The 18,235-nt window shown below is 52.8% G+C and overlaps 2 protein-coding genes across 4 annotated transcripts; both read left to right on the top strand.

The window, feature by feature from the left end:
- Positions 1–146: 146 nt before the first annotated feature.
- GAL3ST2 (galactose-3-O-sulfotransferase 2) lies at positions 147–12,318 on the top strand. 3 transcript variants are annotated; one of them, XM_064435685.1, is made up of 4 exons: positions 147–6,242; positions 10,351–10,437; positions 10,841–11,120; positions 11,195–12,318. In XM_064435685.1, exons 1-4 carry the CDS (start codon positions 6,121–6,123, stop codon positions 12,053–12,055), a joined length of 1,350 nt encoding a protein of 449 aa, XP_064291755.1. In that variant the 5' UTR covers positions 147–6,120; the 3' UTR covers positions 12,056–12,318. The 3 variants fall into 3 exon arrangements, with proteins under 3 accessions (XP_064291755.1, XP_064291757.1, XP_064291756.1); XM_064435687.1 differs by lacking the exon at positions 147–6,242 and adding an exon at positions 8,469–10,233; XM_064435686.1 differs by lacking the exon at positions 147–6,242 and adding an exon at positions 8,469–10,253.
- Positions 12,319–12,464: 146 nt separating this feature from the next.
- Positions 12,465–17,967, top strand: NEU4 (neuraminidase 4). Its single transcript, XM_064435684.1, has 4 exons — positions 12,465–14,037; positions 14,763–14,968; positions 15,294–15,549; positions 16,301–17,967. Exons 2-4 carry the CDS (start codon positions 14,768–14,770, stop codon positions 17,332–17,334), a joined length of 1,491 nt encoding a protein of 496 aa, XP_064291754.1. The 5' UTR covers positions 12,465–14,037; positions 14,763–14,767; the 3' UTR covers positions 17,335–17,967.
- The last annotated feature ends 268 nt before the right edge of the window (positions 17,968–18,235 follow it).

Genomic DNA, 18,235 nt, shown 5'->3' with positions numbered 1-18,235 from the left:
TATGAGTATTCCAACTCTCTCCCCCCTTGGGTTTGCTCTGATTTATCAGTGACAGCAGCCAAAAGAGTCATTTTCTCACTTGGGCTGTGCAGGTGAAGCATCAGAGACACAGGAGAACCTGTGGATGTAACTCTTCCAAGTGAAGGTGTTGCTTTTCCTGTCTTGGTTTGAAAAGACAGGTGTCTGGTAGGGAAGAAGCCTCCTGTGAAATGGGAAATGCAAACCCCCTACCTCTGAATTATTATGACTTTGAACCTTAAGAGGCTCTCAGGCAAAGTTACAGAAATAGGAATAATAGTTCTTTACTAGGAAAATTAAAATACAAATGCAATAGTACAAAAAAAGCCCAAAAAACCACTGTCAGAGTCAGAACATGCCCTGGTCCCTGTGGGTCAGGGTGGTGGCACAGCCCCATCCCATGGGGGCTCAGCCCTCCTGCAGTGCCAGCTGTGCTTCTGCTGGAGCAGGGATCCTGCACAAGGCTGCAGTTTTCCTCTGCAGCTCCAGGGCTGCTGGAGATGGGCCTGCTCTTCCTCTGGGAATGCAGGGCAGGAGAAAGCTGCTCCTCTGGGAATGCAGTGGGCAAAGGCTGCTGTGCTGTTCCAGGCTCAGATTGTATCCAGGTAGGAATGCTTGGCTCCTGCCCTGGGCACAGCATCTCCCCATGGGATGCTGGAATTTGATCAGCCCTGCAGGGACACTCAGTGGCCATGGACAGCAGAGATCTCCTGGAGGGAGGATTGGCTGTGGGAGAGATAAAGAAAACTGCCCATGAACAGAAGAGAACTGCCCCAGCTCTGACAGATGGCAATAAAATATGCACCCAGCTAAACCTGAGACATTTCCTCACCTGTTTTATCTAATACACTTATCCCAAAGCCCACAACAGCAGCTGGCTATGGCCTCTTTAGTGGTGCCACTTCCAGGATTTCCCAAATAAGCATCATTGTCCCATGTACAGGTTTGCAGTGCTAGAAGGACTGGCCAGAGAAGAGAGGGTGCTGGACACCCAGCTTCTGGATTTTATTAACTGGAGGAGAAATAGCAGCAGCCAGGATGAGGGAGGGGATCCCAGCCCTGCTGCTTGAGCAGGGCAGGCTCTAGGCATGCCAGTATTTCCTGCTTTCTTGACTTCCAGTCTGCTCTTCACAGCAAATCGTGATTTGCTCTCACAGAGAGGTGTAAAATTATCCCTCCCAACCTAGCTGGATAATATTTGGGATAACCTGGAGTGATAATCCCAAAGGACGGGGCTTGGAACAACCTGGTCTAGTGGAAGGTGTCCCTGCCCATAGCAGAGAAGTAGAATGAGGTGGGCTTTCAGGTCCTTTCCAACCCAAACCACTCTGTTGTTACTCCATGCTGGGAATGCTGTAGTCTCTCTGGAGGGACCAGAGGCCTTGCAGAGGGATCTTCACAGAGGCACCACGGGGCAGGGCCAGTGGCACAGAATTGCTGAGTGCAGTGCTGGGCTCTGCACCCAGGGTGGAGCAACGCTGAGCACGAGGCTGAGCTGGGAGAGGAGGGGCTGGGAGCAGCCCTCTGGAAGGGGCTGGGGGTGCAGGAGCCATGGCAGGAAGGCAGGTGGCATCCTGGGGCACCCTACACAGCCAGGGCAGTGGGTCAGGAGGGGGCATGGCCTGGCTGTGCTCAGCACTGGGCACCTCACCCTGAGATGGTGGGAAGGGGCTCGAGCCTGTCCAGGAGAGGAGAACCAGGCTGGGGCTGGGGCTGGAAGGACCTGGGAGCAGCCTGAGGGCTCTGGGTTTGTCTGCTGGGGAGAGGAGGCTGAGGGACAGCCTCATCCCCCTCTGCAGCTTCCTGAGGAGGGGGCATGGAGAGGGAAGGGCTGATCTCATGGGAATGCTGCTCTCAAACAGGGCCAGGGAGGTTCAGGCTGGACATGAGGAAGTGTTTCTTTATAGAGCATATAATCAATTACTGCACCAGGCTTCCTGGAGAGGTGCTTGGTGCCCCAGACTGTCAGTGTTTAAGAGGCATTTGAGCAGTGGTGTAACTTTAGGGCAGCCTGAACAAGTCAAAGCAGTTGGACCAGATGATTGTCATAGGTCCCCTCCAGCTGAACTGTTCTATTCTAACATGAAGGGTTTTATTGGTTTTAGGGTTTGGTTTTATGTGCTACAGTCTGTTCTGTCATTTATGGTTTGTTGTACAAAACCACATTGTCACCTTTCTGCTACAGAGGGCAGCGAGTCATTCCTCTTCTGGCCTGCTTGGCATTTGTTAGTCATATCCGTATTTACTGACATGTGTCACTCACAGCCTGGGCTCTCGTATCCAAGTGAAGCAGGTGGTGATGAGAAAGAGCCAGGGAATTTTCCAAAGGTAAATAGTGTCTCTAAGCTGATAACCTTTTACAACAAAAGGATGTTTTTTGTCAACATGGGCAGAGCAGTGGATGTCAGCAAAGCCATTGATACTCTTCCCCACAATCTTCTCCAGGCTGGACGGGGATTTGAGTAGCCTGGCCTAATGGAAGGTGTCCCCAGCCCATGGCAGGGGTTTGGAACAAGGTGAGCTTCCAACCTAAACCATCCTGTGATTCTGTGATTCTCCTGGACTGCCTGGGTGAGCTGTGGGACAGGTAATAAGCTGGCTCAGGCTGTGCTCAGAGGGAGCCCATTAGTGGATTTTCCTCAAGTGTACTGGTTTGGAAAGCCTTGCTAGATGCCATGAGAGATGGGAAGGTGGTGTCTTATGCAGTAGCCATCTTCTCCACTACCTGCTTTTCAGTGAAATAAATGTTCCATCCAGAGCCTTGTTCTTCAAAGAAAAACCATCCTAAAGAGTGTTTTCTGCTGTTTTAAGGCAGAACACAACCTCTACAAGGCTGCACGCTGTCAGATTGCACTAAGGATGCTGGCTTGTGCTCAGCAATGTGTTGCTTCTCAATACAGTTCTAAGATCACACCTCTCTCAGCTTGGCCTTGTGGATGCTTTTGGCAGAAATACCTCCATATGTTCCATGGCCTGCCAGTACCTTAGTCCTGCTCTCCACTCTTGTCCATTCAACCCTTTCTCTCCACTATGGCACACTCCCCACCTCTCCCTTCATCCTTCAGGACGAGTGAGAGGAGCTGATTGTCCTCTTCTGGGGTGAAGCAAAGTGAACAATGCCATCATTTGCAAAGAGGAAGGATTTTGTCATGGAAATGGTGGTCAGGCATTGGCAGGGGCTGCCCAGGGAGGTTTGGAGCCCCCATCCCTGGAGGTGTTCAAGGAATAACTGGACATGGCACTCAGTGCTCTGGGCTGGTTACAAGGTGGATATTGGTCACCCAGTGGTCTTGGAGATCTCTCCCAACCCAAATGGTTCTGGAATTCTGTGGCTCTGTGAAAAGAGAAGACAGCCTGTGCAACACAGTCAGCCTGTGCTGCTTGGGTGTGGGGTGATGAACAGCTATGGGAAGTCCATGATGTCGTTGGAAAATAAAAATGCAGGATTTGCTTTCTGCCAGGATAGGCTGATGCAGCTAGTTCTGTCCGGATCAGGCTGTTTATATTTTCTGCCCTTTTCCTACACCATTCTTTCTTTTTTCCCCCTAAACTAATGACCATCACTGTGTAAAATACAGACTTTCCACATGAGAGGCTCCTTTTGGGAAGTGGAACTTTCCATAATTCTCTTTTTCAGCTGTGTACAGAGAGGATTCTTGGGAGGGAGACACACAACCCTGTGCTGTGGCCAGGGAAGTTCTGGCATAGCTCCATTTAACCATCTTCCTTACACTTGAAGATCCTAAAGCTTGTAAGATTTACTGTTTCACTAAACAATAGAGCAGTTCCCTGGGGAGTACAAGGGAGGAGTTAGTGTAGGGTTGTTTTATCTTTCCTAGACTTTACTTCTGTGTTCTCAGTGATGCTTTCACATAATGGTGCACTGTTGTTTATAGGAGGGAGAGACAGGGTGAGTACATGTATGTGTACTTTTGGAAAGAATCATTGTGACAGGAATTTCTTGGCCAAAATTCTAATTTTTCTGAGACAGACTTAAATACTAGGCTGCTGTGAATGCTTCACACTTAAGAACCAGTGCTCTTCTGGCACAGTAGGGACTTGTCTCTCTCTATTGTTTTTGCCTTTCTGTACAGGATTATGGCTGGGGTAGAGTTAATTTTCTTGACAGTGGCTGGATCTGTGTTTGGATCAGCGATGGAAGCACAGGAATGTTGTAGCTGTTGCTCAGTGGTGCTTACACAACATCAAGGTCTATTCTGCTCCTCACCAGCGGGGAGCTGGGGTGTGCAAGGAGCTGGGGGAGACACAGCTGACCCTGACTGAGCACAGAAGTCTCTCACACATGGGAGGAGGCCGTGCTCAGCAATAAAAGCTGGGGAGGAGGGAGGAAGGGGGTGTTCCCAAGTCACCGTTACGCGTGATGGAGCCCAGCTTTCCTGGGATGGCTGAACACTGGCCTGCAGCAGGAGGCAGGGAATTAATTCCTTTTGATTTGCTTGCTTGTGCAGGTTTTGCTTTGCCTGTTAAACTGTCCTTATCACAACCCACAGGTTTTTGCATTTCCACCTTCTGATTCCCCCCATCCTGCTGCAAGGGGCCAACTCCCCCAGGGCCAGACCCCCAAGAGGAAGCAGAGGCAGGATGGAGTGATGAATCTCACCCCAAGTCACTCAATCTGTGTCACCTGGCTGCCCTTCTCTGCCCCAGTCTCTGAGAAACCCGCCTCCACATCAGGACAAGTATTCGTGCTTGGCATAATTTTTTTTTTGGTGTAACCAAAGCTGACAATTTGTGCACAACACCCCAGGAGAGAGCAATGAATCAATTGTAAAAGTGTAAAAAATGGGCTTTTGTGATCCGTGGGCTCTACCAGCTCCTGAGCGAGAAATGGCACAGCTGACGTGTGTAATGTAACAGGAGAAAGAGGTCGCTGAAATGTGCCCCCCCTGCCAGCAGCAGCTGGTGCTATGCCAAGAGTAACCCTAGAAATTCTCCATAAAAGAGCACATTGACTCAGGTTCTACCAAGAAACTCAAGGAAAGCAACCCTACACCTTGCTAATCTCTGCATCTTGGTAAGCGCTGGACTTGGGGCTGGTCTGGGGAAGCTGTGATTTAAAAAGAAATGCTGTGTGCGTGGGTGCTCTGGAAATGCAGCAACGTAGGTGAGGATCCTGGAGTGCTGAGGATTTGGCTGTTGGTGGGGGGCCAACAGCATACAAAGGTTAGAAGGGTGGCACTGTGTGAGGGGAGGGAAAGGGGACCACCAGGAGGTGTATGGAACACGGCATGGGTATAAAAGAGCAAAGTAACAACTCAATCCCCCCAGTCCAGGCTGGGAGACGTGGGTGCACTTTTAGTTGCCCAAATGAGGAGAGCATTGGCTTCATCCCAGTATGGGGAGCAGGGAGATGACCCCACCTCCAGACCTGCAGGACAGATTCCACTCTCCCAATGCAAACAATCAAACCCAGTTTGTGGAGTCCTGGTGTACAGCAGCCTCAGTGGAATCTAAAATCCTTGCATAATATGAATTGTAACAGTTGTTAAAAACACCAAAGATAAAGGGGCATAAAATAATGCCCCTTTAGGGGTAAGATTTCTCCCTCCCAAGGCCTGGATACAGCCAAGTCTGTTAAGCTCTTAACCTCCAGCTACAATAATTGCATTTTTACCAAAAATTTTGAAGTCGAAATGTTTTAAGAGGAATTTTCCATAGGTGAACGCCATTCCTGTTTTGCTGTTGTCCTTAATTAGCTCTTGCCAAATGTGTCCGGCAGGGAATTCCTATCCTTACCCACCGAGCAAGAAGCAGATAAAAGGGACAGCAGGCACTGACCATGGCCCCTGGCGATGTGATGTTGTGCAGGGTGACAAAGGTCCAGTGCCCTCCAGCAGCCCCTGTCCAGATCCTGCTGTGATCCAGGAGAGAAAGGGATCCCCTCTAAGGAATCCCAGTTCAACCTTTCCTTCCCAGCACAGCTGCTGCGAACGCCGTGTCCCGAGGCAGCTCTTCATACCTGTGTTGATGTCCTGGATACAGCACTTTTCATGGCTTATTAATTAACTCCCACCCACTTCTGGGAACACCTAGCCACTCCCTTCGTCCTCACCTATCCCAGCCATTTATAGCAGTGAACGGATGCTAGAAATAGAGACTTGGCCACTGAGAGCCAGAGGAGACGAGCAGGCACTGGAGTCGGTTTGCAAAAGGAGACATTTCCCAGCTCGCAGCAGCATGAAAAGCCCTGGGTGCACTCCAAGGTAAGGGCAGAGGGTGCTGAGTGCTCGGGGTGCCGAACTGAAACTTGCTTTGCAGGAAGGTCTGGTTCAGGTAATCCCTGGAAGTTGTTAATAACCTATAGAGTTAGTTACAGTTTGCTCCAGGGAAGGGATTCATTTTGCCGTTGATATTTCTTGTCTGCGTTCCAGGTCTTTTAATTTAAAAGAACCTTGTTAGTTTGATGCTGACGTCTATTGTTTTCAGCTTAAGCCAAAGGAGTAAGAAAGAAGTCCCAAGCCTTAAAGCATCTATAGCTGCACCTCTAAGAGAGGGAGATTTCCTTGTTTTCTTCCCAGAGGGGAGATAGCACAGCACAGGCTGGAAAGGCAAGTGGAAACTCTGGCACCAGCCTTGCCAAGTGCTCCGTGGGTTTTTTGGCTTCTTAGAATTTTGTGTCTCAGCAGTCAGCTCCCGTGTGCCACTTAAAGGTGTTCCAGGCTTGTTCAGGTAACTTCAGCGCAGCATTCAAATTTGGGCTTTCTCTCTTGAACTTTGCTTCACCAGATCTTAGAGGTATTTCACAACCTAAACAATTCCATGATGCTGTGCAGGTCAGAGACTTGCAGTGTTGTGACAAAGAGAGTGTGTGACACTAAGGGAACACAGCTTAAGGCTGTCACAGAGATGTGCCAGGGTGGTGGGGGCCAAGCGGGGGTGAAACACCAGTGCAGGTTTGCAGACATGGGATCAGAATATTCTGAGCTGGAAGGGATCCACAGGGATCACTGAGTGCAGCTCCTGCTTCTGCAAAGGACAATCCCAAATACCACACCAAGTGCATGAGAGCATTTTCCAAATGCTTCTTGATATTCTCATAATTTCCATTACATGCATTTGAAGCATAGAGAGCCTGAGATGTAATCATTCTCTGCAGAATTTCAAACAGTTGTCATGTCTTACTCATTCTGGAATGAACACTGGAAGCGGGTCTGGTAGCAAATCCCACACTGGCCCTGTGCTATTTTCTGGGAGAGCAGTGACACGGTGTTCAAAACACTGTGTATGCTCCAGGTGAAAATCCTACTCGCTTTCTGTCAGTAAAAACCCCAAAACTTTTCAAGAGCTCATTTGTTTCCAAGCACAAGATGTGCAGAAGTGATGGAGGCTTGTTGCAAGAGGAGGGAAAGGTGCCATCAGTTTGCTGCATGAGAGATTTGTTTATTCAGCCACCTTATTCCCCCGGTGTGTGTGGGGATGTCACACTGGAGCCAGTGACAGCCCTGACAGTGCAACTGTGGGTGGCCAAGCCCAGAGGGTGATGGGGACAGGGCTCCATGAGTGCACTGGCCAGCACCCTGGGTACCTGCAACCCTCCTCCCATCCCCAGGGTATCCATTTTCCCACACTCCTCCCTGGGATCTCCTCAATCCCTGCCCTTGGCTCTTCCTCTGGACACCTTCCTTGCTCGCCTTTGCTGGCCTGAGGTGCAGCAGGGTTCCCTCTGTGTCACCACTCCCTGCTTGTTCCTGGGCTGGAAGGCAGATACCTTTTCCATCCATCCATCCATCCATCCATCCATCCATCCATCCATCCATCCATCCATCCATCCACCCATCCATCCATCATCCATCCATCATCCATCCATCCATCATCCATCCATCCATCCATCATCCATCCATCATCCATCCATCCATCCATCCATCCATCCATCCATCCATCCATCATCCATCCATCATCCATCCATCCATCCATCCATCCATCCATCCATCATCCATCCATCCATCCATCCATCATCCATCCATCCATCCATCCATCCATCCATCCATCATCCATCCATCATCCATCCATCCATCCATCCATCCATCCATCCATCCATCATCCATCCATCCATCCATCCATCATCCATCCATCCATCCATCCATCCATCATCCATCCATCCATCCATCCATCCATCATCCATCCATCCATCCATCATCCATCCATCCATCCATCCATCATCCATCATCCATCCATCCATCATCCATCCATCCATCATCCATCCATCCATCCATCCATCCATCCATCCATCCATCCATCATCCATCCATCCATCATCCATCCATCCATCCATCCTCCATCATCCATCATCCATCCATCCATCCATCCATCCATCCATCCATCATCCATCCATCCATCCATCATCCATCATCCATCCATCCATCCATCCATCCATCATCCATCCATCCATCATCCATCCATCCATCCAACCATCCATCATCCATCCATCCATCCATCCATCCATCATCCATCCATCCATCCATCCATCCATCCATCCATCCATCCCAGGCACAGGAACAAGCACCATGCCATGATAATGCACTGTTTGTCACCTCTGCCATTTCTGCGTGGGGACTGGCACCTGCATGGACCATGTCCTGCAGAGATCAGTCACTCTTGCTCCTTAAAACTGACCATTCCAGGAAGAAATAGTTTTGGCCTTAGATAATTCAAACCTTCATTCCTCCCTGTGTCTCCAGGGACAAAATCTAGCTGTTGTTTTCTTTGGGCCACATCCAGATAAAATGGGTCTCTGGGAGCATTCAGTTAGGCTGGAGTTGGGCTCGGTGTGCTGAATGTGTCTGAATATTTGGAGGCAGAATGGCACAGTGTAATCCTTTATTTAAGTAAACAACTACTAAAATATTGTGGGATGCCTTCAGGTGAAAAGGTGCAGAGGTCTACAGAGCCTATCTTCTTGCAGCAGAAGGGATTGATAGTTCTTCTAGAGCATATTGTGATCTGGATCTGCCTTCAGGATGATTTTGGGTGTATGTGATTTGTTTGCCCCATAAAACATCATTCAGAGTTGCCATTTTGGGGACACTACCTAAATTAATAAATGAACTGTTACTGCACCCATTAAATCCGACAGAAAAGGTGCAGCAGGAGGATCTGCCTTTCTTCTCCCATCTCATCTCCAAGGACAGGGGATTGTCCCACTCCCATCCCCCTAACAGGCCTGGGGCCAAAAAATTTGGAAATCCTGATGAAATCTTGCCTGCAGGTCTGTCTTGAAACTCTTCATGCAGAAGATGTGCTGCAAATTCCTGTCAGAGGTTGGTACTAACTATGGCTGAGGGTCCTCCCTGGCTTTCAGAACAGCTTTTGGAGGAAGACTTGAAGGCTTGCTTGCTCCTTTTGGAGGGTGGAAACAAGTGTGACCATACCATGCCATAAATTGGGATGATATCTTCTCAAAACAGTGTAAAGCCTGAGCCAGATCTGCTGCATTTTGGCCATGCCTGCAAATATGAGATTCACACAGAGCTAAAAAAGCTTCTGGGGTGAGAGAAGTCAGATCAAACTTGATAGTGAAAAATTCATTTTAGGTGGGTATCAAGCCTTCAAAAGATCCCCTCTGTGTCCCAGCTGGAGTACACTGGTGGTGATCATGGTACCATAGGACTGTTTGAACTGGAAGAGACATTAAAGACAATCCCATTCCACCCCCCTGCAATGTGCAGGGAACCCTTGATACATCGTGGTTGCTTAATTAGTGCTGGAAATTACTCCTCCCTCATCATTATCCACCCCCCTCCATTTCAAAGTGGGGTGTAATAAATCCATTACAGGTGCTGTTGGGTTATTTGATTTTCTGTCTGGTTAAATCGTGTTTATATTGCAAAGAACCTCAGTTTGGTGGATTTTTTCCTCAGTTTAGTGGTTTTTTCCCAATCCCTATCTTCTGGAGTGATGTGATTACAGGAGCTGCTCAGGTTTCTCACTAGGGAAGTCTTTATACCCCTACAAAGGGCTCGTTTTCTGTGGAATAATCTAGGAGTTTGAATAGTGAATAAGCTCTAAAGCCCCAGAAAACCAAAAGAAAAGCAAAACAAAAGGCAGCCAAGCAGAGCAGGAGGCTGTGGGAAGAGCTTAGGCTCTGCCTGAAGCACACTGTGTCTTGCCAAAGGCTGAATTAGGAGAGCAATAGTGAAAGTGCAGTTTCTCACTGTCTTGCCTCTAACGCCTGCTAACACCTGCTCAAGGTCCAAAGGTGGCTGCCAAAACTGAGATGTAAAACTGTGCTCACATTCCTGAGGGCAAGATGCAAAATGTGCTGGCTTGGGGAAGGACTATTGCATAAAAATCACTGAAACTCTTTTTTTTCCAGGCATGCCAGGTGTCTCATCGTTTTCAGCTTCTGCCTGGGACTTTCCTGCCTCTCGGGATTCTTCCATATGAAGAGTAAGAATTACAGGTGAGTGAGGCAGAAGCAAGGTTGCATAATTTCCTGTACCTGGAGCACGTGGGACTCGACCTCTAACGTCTGATTTATTTCTCATAAGGCCTTGGGCTAATGTTCAAAGGGAGGTGACTCAAAACTAGGTGCTTGTTTGGGGAAGGAATCGAATTAGCAAAAGTGCAGCTTCTTTGGGACAAAATCAGCTGTGTGGGAAAATGGGATTGAGCTGAAGTCTTTTTAGTGAGAGTCTGGAGAGGGGGAAAACATCTACACTGGAGGCTTGGGGCTGATTTGCCTGCAGCTTTGGACCAGCTGCAGGTGTGGTGTCAGAGGAGCCCCTGGGCTTGGCTTTGCCAGGTCTCAGAGGTGGGGTGCAGCCCCAGAGAGTCTCTTTGCCCCATCTGTCCCCTTCCTGCAGAATCTCAAAGAGCCACGAGGAGCTGCTGATCCCTCCCACGCCGTGCCATGCCAAAACAAACGTCATGTTCCTCAAAACCCACAAGACTGCCAGCAGCACTGTGCTCAACATCATGTTCAGGTTTGCAGAGAGGTACAACCTCACTGTGGCCCTCCCTGCTGACCAGCTCTTCCACCTGGGATACCCAAGGACTTTCGTGGCCCACTTTGTGGAGGGCTTTGAAACCATAGGCCAAAATTACAACATCATGTGCAATCACCTGCGGTTTAACCCCCTGGAGGTAAGAAAGAGCCCTGACACCTGAGGAGAAACTTGGCTGGGACAGGACTAACCTCTTCTTCCTCCCACAAATAGGTAAAAAAGGTGATGGCAGCCAACACCTTCTACTTCTCCATCCTGAGGAACCCCATTCCTCTGCTGGAGTCTTCCTACATCTACTACAAGGACTATGTGCCTGCCTTCAGGAGCTCCAAGGACGTGAACGAGTTCCTGGAATCACCCACAAAGTATTACCACCCAGCAGATTACAGGAAAAACATCTACGCCAGGAATATCATGTGGTTTGATTTCGGCTATGACAACAACGCAGATGATGACACAAACTACACCCAGGCTGTCCTGGAGGAGATCGAGCAGAACTTCCACCTCATCTTGATAGCAGACTACTTTGATGAGTCCATGATCCTCTTGAAGCACACTTTGTGCTGGGATCTGGATGATGTGATTTACTTCAAGCTCAATTCCAGAAGCCAGGACACTGTCCAGACGTTGACTCCGGAAAGTGAGGAGCAGATAAAAGCCTGGTGCTCGCTGGACTGGAAGCTCTACCTGCACTTCAACCAGAGCTTCTGGAGGAGAATTGAGGAGACCATAGGGCTGGAGGTGCTGGAAAAGGAGGTGGATCACCTGCGGACCAGACAGAAGGAGCTCATGGAGACTTGTCTGTCAGAGCAGGAGGCAGTGAGGAAGGATCACATCAGGAATAAAGCTCTCCTGCCTTTCCAGTCAGGGGCTGCAAATATCCTGGGTTACAACATCAAACAAGACTTGGACAACACGACTCTGAGAACCTGCCAGAAAATGGTCATACCAGAGCTCCAGTACACGTCCTACCTTTATGCTGTCCAACACCCGCACAAGAAGAGGAAAGATGTGGGATTGCCATTGCTGTGGACCAGTCTCCAGGAGAAGATGCAGCTCCCAGGGTCCAACTAGAACATGTGGCAACTGTGGCTTCCCACTACTTTGCATCACCCCTTTTCTGACATGAAACTGACCCACAGGACTCCTGTGCATGAGGGGGAGGCCGTGGGGGCTTTGTTTAGGGACACCAAGTTGGTGGTTGGTCTCTTTTTGGGGACCTTGAGCCAAAGGCTTTGCATTGTCCAGATCCTGGGTGATCTCACCTGCCTGCTCCTGGCTGGAGGGAGCCAGGCTGGCTGCAGCTGGCCAAGACATTCCAGCCTCTTAATCATTAATCAGGAGGTTGATCATTTGCCTTCATTTGATTTTATTTGATCTCCATCGTTGCATCAGTCTGGTCACAGCTCACTGGAGCAAGTCCTGAATTTGGAGGGTTTAGGGGAGGGAAGTGAGGGAGGTGTGACAAGGGGACAGAGTGCTCAGAGAAGCAGGAGAGATGGTGGGTGTCCCATCCAGCAGCATCCACGCTGAGTGAGGACCAACCACCACACACTGCTGGAGCTGCCTTTGCTGTGGGAGCCCCAGGCATCCTGCCCAGGGCCAGGCAGGCTGGCTGCTTGCCCAGTGGCGTGTAAGCCGTGCCTCTCACATGTGTCACCAGGTGAATGGGCCTGTGTCACATGTGGAGAGCTTGGTGCTCCCCTGGGAAGAGGTTTTGTGGTTTTGCCCCTCAGGCAAGGGTGCCTGGGCATGGATGTTCCTTTGGGTGCAGCATCCCCAAAGCCCTTTTTTGGCAAAGCAGATGCTTTTTTTGGGGCTCCCATTGCTGTGTTGGCCAAACTCTGCAGCAAGGATTAGGAGGGGATGGAGTGAGGCACAGCTTTGGGCACACTGGTGCATCCAGGTCCCTGCTGCTGCCCTGACCAGCACGAGCAGGAGGAGATAAAGCTGGCCCAGCTTTAAAACCCTGGGGTTTATCAGTGTAAATTGGCACTGCCAGATGTGTTGGGAACAGATGACAAGCAGTGATACCAAATCCATTTGGCTTGGTGCTGCCATCCTCACAAACCTCCCTGCCCCAGCAGCAGGGCCCTGGAAGGCAGGATGGGGAGGGTGGATCTGGGGTCCGGGTGTTGCCTTGGGGGTGAAGCTGTGGGGCAGCAGCTCCAGCTGGGAAGCAGGAGTGATGCTGTCAGGGGGAGAGGGGGGAGAAGCAGAGCCAGGATTTTCCTCACTTGTGTTTAGCAGCTGAGGCAGGGGTTAACCAGCCCAGGTGCCCAGCAGGAACAACCCAGATTAACAGCACTTCGCTTCACTAAAATTAACCCGAGGCTTTTGTGGCAGCCAGGCAGAGCTGGAGCCACACGTGGTCTGCAGCCTCCACCTCAGCTTTCCCCTTGGAGCTTCTGCTCCGTGATTTGCCATAGGAATTTTGTCAAACCCTTTTAGCTAAACTGATCACAGAGATGAAGTATTGGAATATAGGTATAAAAATGGTCTCTTAGTAGCTGATCTGTGTGTAGGTGGGGGTCCTGGGAAGACTGGGGATCCTGGGAGGGCTGGGGTTCCTGGGAAGTTTGTGGATTCTGTGGTGCTGGGGTCCCAACAGGGCTGGGGATCCTGGAGAGGCTGGGAGGGCTGGGGGTCCCGGGAGGGCTGGGACCCTCCGGAGCACAGCTCCCAGGCTGGGGAGCTCACAGCAGGGTGGGCTGTGGTGAACATGGGCTGGAGCCCCTGGACAGGGAAGTGCAGCCTCTCCCAGCCTGCAGGAGCAGGGAAACTGAGGCAGGGGTTTCTTGGATGCCCTTGTTTCCCCTCCCGGGTCCGAGCAGGGCTCGGCAGCGCGGGGCCCCCATCCCGGAGCCTTTGTGGCCCGGGCGCCGCCGCAGCGCCGCTGCTGAGTCAGGGATTCGTGCCGGGGAGCCCCGTGACCCAGCGGAGGGGGACCCTGGGGGAGAGGGGTGGCGGCCAAGCACCGAGGCGACAGCTCTGCGGAAAGCCGGCGCTGCTCCGTGCTGGGGCCGAGGGACAGAGGGACAGCTGAGCAGGAGCCGGTGAGTGCCTTCGCTTTCTCCGGGGGGTGCTGAATCGGCAAAAGCTCCTGATGAAACCTGATGAAACCACAGGTGAGAGTGGCTCCAGCTGAGCCTGGAGTGGATGACCGTCTCCTTCCGTGGTGGTCATCGCCAGGAAAATGTAGGGACATAAGCAGGGAACAGCTGACCTGTCCCTGAAGGAAAGGTGTTTGGGAACAGCTCTGACCCACTGCCACAGGGACAGCCCAGCTGGGGACCCCGCTGTCCGTGCTGTGCACCTCAGCTTCTCCCACAGAGGAGGGAGAACAAAGCACCACTGGGTCCATTGCACTGGAGGCAGCACCAGGAGCACTCCCTGCCCCTGTCACGATGAGCCCGGGCTGCTCCGGAGCTGTCTGCGGGCTCTGCCCTCCCAGTGCCCGCTGGAAGGGAGCAGGGAGCTGCAGCTCTCACCCTGCTCTCTGCTCACTGGCCTTGATTTCCCACACAAGCATCTTAAAGATCAAATTCATTTTATTTCATTTTATTTTTGGGTCCCCAGGTCAGCCTCCTCGCTGGTACCGTATGCCCTGACCCACCTCTGAGCTGTGGTGACGCACTCAGCCCCTCTCCACCCCAGCCCTGCCCCTCAACCCAGACCCAAGCCCACCAAGTTAATCCCCAAACCCTTCCAAGAACAACCCCACACCCCTATCCACGCCCAGCAGCCGGTCCCCCACCTTCACCACATCCTTGTGCTGCAGCTGCCATGGGCTCCCGGCACTTCCCGGCCCGGACCGTGCTCTTTGAGAAGGAGTCCAGCGGTGTCACGTACCGTGTGCCCGCCCTGCTCTACCTGCCCTGCGTGGCCAAGCTGCTGGCGTTCGCCGAGGAGCGCCTCAGCGCCGACGATGCCCACGCCAACCTGCTGGTGCTGCGCCGCGGCACCATCTACGGCAGCTACGTGGAGGTGGGACAGGGGCAGGGGACACTCTGGGGACACTCTGGGGGCTGTCCTCATCGCTTGGGGTGGCACAGCCAGGCTGCTGGAGGCAGGACACGGGGAGGGGAGGCTGGCATGGGTGGAGTGAGTCACAGGGTCACGGGTTGGTTTTGGTTGGAAGGCATCTCAAAGGCCATCTTACTGCATGCCCTGCCACCTTCTGCTATCCCTGGTTGCTCCAAGCCACATCCAACCGAGCTGGGAACACTTCAGGGATGGGGCAGCCACAGCTGCTCCGGGCAAAAAAGTGGGGTGGTCCTTACCCTCTCTGTCCTCTCCTCCTCCCTGGCAGTGGGAAGACATGCGTGTGCTGGAGACAGCAACGCTGCAGCACCATCGCTCAATGAACCCCTGCCCGCTCTACGATGAGTTCACGGGCACCCTCTTCCTCTTCTTCATCACGGTGCTGGGCAGGACGCCCGAAGCCTACCAGATTGTCACTGGCCAAAATGTCACCCGCCTCTGCTGTGTCACCAGCGCTGACCAGGGCCTGAGCTGGAGCACAGCCACAGACCTGACCCAGCAGGTCATTGGAGCAACCATCAAAGGTACCCAGCTGCAGGGGTGAGGAGAGGAGAGGAGAGGAGAGGAGAGGAGAGGAGAGGAGAGGAGAGGAGAGGAGAGGAGAGGAGAGGAGAGGAGAGGAGAGGAGAGGAGAGGAGAGGAGAGGAGAGGAGAGGAGAGGAGAGGAGAGGAGAGGAGAGGAGAGGAGAGGAGAGGAGAGGAGAGGAGAGGAGAGGAGAGGAGAGGAGAGGAGAGGAGAGGAGAGGAGAGGAGAGGAGAGGAGAGGAGAGGAGAGGAGAGGAGAGGAGAGGAGAGGAGAGGAGAGGAGAGGAGAGGAGAGGAGAGGAGAGGAGAGGAGAGGAGAGGAGAGGAGAGGAGAGGAGAGGAGAGGAGAGGAGAGGAGAGGAGAGGGCAACCAGCACAAGGGTGGCCCTGGGTTTTGGTCTCCTGGAGCCACCAGTGGTGTTACCGCGGGTGACTTTGACATAGGAATCCCACAAACTTCCAAAAAGGTGGAAGAGGACCTCAAGCAGAGGGGAGAAGGGATGGAGGGAGTATCTGTACCAGTTACTGGGAATGGGGAGAAGATGGAGAGGCCCCATAGCCATGGGTAGGAGCATGTGTGAGGACAGCCAGGCAGCACTGGGCTCTGTTGCCCTCCCACCCCACCTCTTGGCTTGGCTTGGCTGAGAGGAAATCCTGGGGACCCTGCCACGTTGGGCATGGCAGGGCAGCAGTGTGGTGGTCCCTCCTGACCCCATCCCACCCTCATCCCACCTCATCTGTGCTCCCCAGACTGGGCGACGTTTGCGCTGGGCCCCGGGCACGGCATCCAGCTGCGCTCGGGCCGGCTGCTGGTGCCCGCCTACAGCTACCACATCGACTGCAAGGAGTGCTTCGGGCAGCTCTGCAAGACCACCCCGCACTCCTTCGCCTTCTACAGCGACGACCACGGCCGCGGCTGGCGCTTCGGGGAGTTCATCCCCAACCTGCAGACGGGCGAGTGCCAGCTGGTCTCCGTGGATGAGGAGGACGGATCCAACGTCCTCTACTGCAACGCCCGCAGCCCCCTGGGCTTCAGGGTGCAGGCGCTCAGCACGGATGACGGGGCTGTGTTCCACGGGGGGCAGCTGGTGCAGCGGCTGGTGGAGCCTCCCCACGGCTGCCATGGCAGTGTCATTGGCTTCCCCGCGCCGCTCCTGTACGTCCCCACGGCCTCCCGGGACAGGGGAATGTCCCCCCGAGGCTCAGTTTGCCGGCTGCTTCCTGGGGTGCTCCAGAGGTTTGGGCACCAACAGGCAGGAGGTGCTGAACAGCCTGCTGGCAACCACCACGAGCCAGATGAGCCCGGTGAGGACTGTCCCACCCCAGGGCATCACGATGACCCCCACAACGCCACCCTGGTCCAGGGAGACTCTGCAGCCACCCCCAGCCCCACGCCCTTCTTCCAAGCACCAACGTGGATCCTCTACTCCCACCCCACCAGCTCCATGTCGCGGGTGAACATGGGGGTCCACCTGAGCACCTTCCCCAGGGATGCAGAGAGCTGGACAGAGCCCTGGGTCATCTACGAGGGCCCGAGCGCCTACTCGGACCTGGCGTACATGGAGCTGCCGCTCCGGGACGCGCCGCTGGCCGGCGGCACGGCCATCGCCTTCGCCTGCCTCTACGAGAACGGCGTGAGGTCTCCCTATGAGCAGATCTCCTTCAGCATGTTCACGCTGCACGACGTGCTCCAGAACATCCCCCTGACGGCCGCGGCTCCCCGGCGGCGCCCCGCGGGGAAGAGGAGGAGGAGGAGGAGGAAGAGGAGCTGCCTGGTCTCCTAGAGCCCACCCCAGCGCTGGATCCTGGAGCAGCCACCCACAGGCTGGGTCCTGCCACCATCCAGCACGGCCACACGGCACAGAGGTGTGTTGCTGTCCCCACACTGGGGTTATCTCGTCTTTATTGCTATTTTTTAAATTCTGGTTTGGGTAGGGAGGCTTTTGCCCCCGGGCTCCTCTCCAAGCAAGAGCCACCTCTGGAAGCAGATACTGGGGGGCAACAGCAGCAGTGCAGGGGGAGGCAGCCAGGGGTACCCTGTGCCAGCCCTGAGTGCCAGGTGCTGGCTCAGGGGGATGTGGTGCTCCAGCTGTGCCACACCTGGTACCACCACCCTGCTCTGAGGGCTTTCCTCCCCTTGTTATAAATAGTTATGCTACATAAATATGGTATATAATGTTAAATTCTTTCTTTTTCATGAAAAGGTTTTTCTCAATGGTCTCTCTGAAGTCACTCTGAGGGTTTGGGCTGGGGTAGAGTTCCACTCCTTCATGGTAGCTGGGGTTTATATTTGGGCTGATGATAAAGAAATATTTGTATTGCACTACTTGTCTGTCCGGGCTTTTAGTTCTCTTCATTATTTTTCTTTTTATTACAATTTATTATTTCAATTAAAGCTTTTCTTTGTCAACCCAGGAGATGTCTCACTTTTACCCCTCCAATTCTCTCAGCCTCCCATGGCATGGGGGTGAGTGGCTGGGTGGTGCTCAGGTGCCAGCTGGGGTTCAACGACCCCCATGGCCCAGTGACTGCTTTGTCTGCTCTGGGATTTGGTTTTTTAATGTGCCATGGCCATCACTGCTCTCCTGACCCTTGTCAGTGTGGGGACAAACCCTCTCCCAGCCCATCAGGCTCAGGCCCATGCTGGGTTAAACCTGTAAAGGTTATGGGGAAGGGGTTGAGCAC

Source organism: Passer domesticus, chromosome 11 (assembly GCF_036417665.1).
Source record: "Passer domesticus isolate bPasDom1 chromosome 11, bPasDom1.hap1, whole genome shotgun sequence".
In the NCBI taxonomy this organism is placed as follows: domain Eukaryota; kingdom Metazoa; phylum Chordata; class Aves; order Passeriformes; family Passeridae; genus Passer; species Passer domesticus.
The sequence above is the reverse complement of the archived record's forward strand: the minus strand, read 5'-3'. Positions and strand labels throughout refer to the sequence as shown.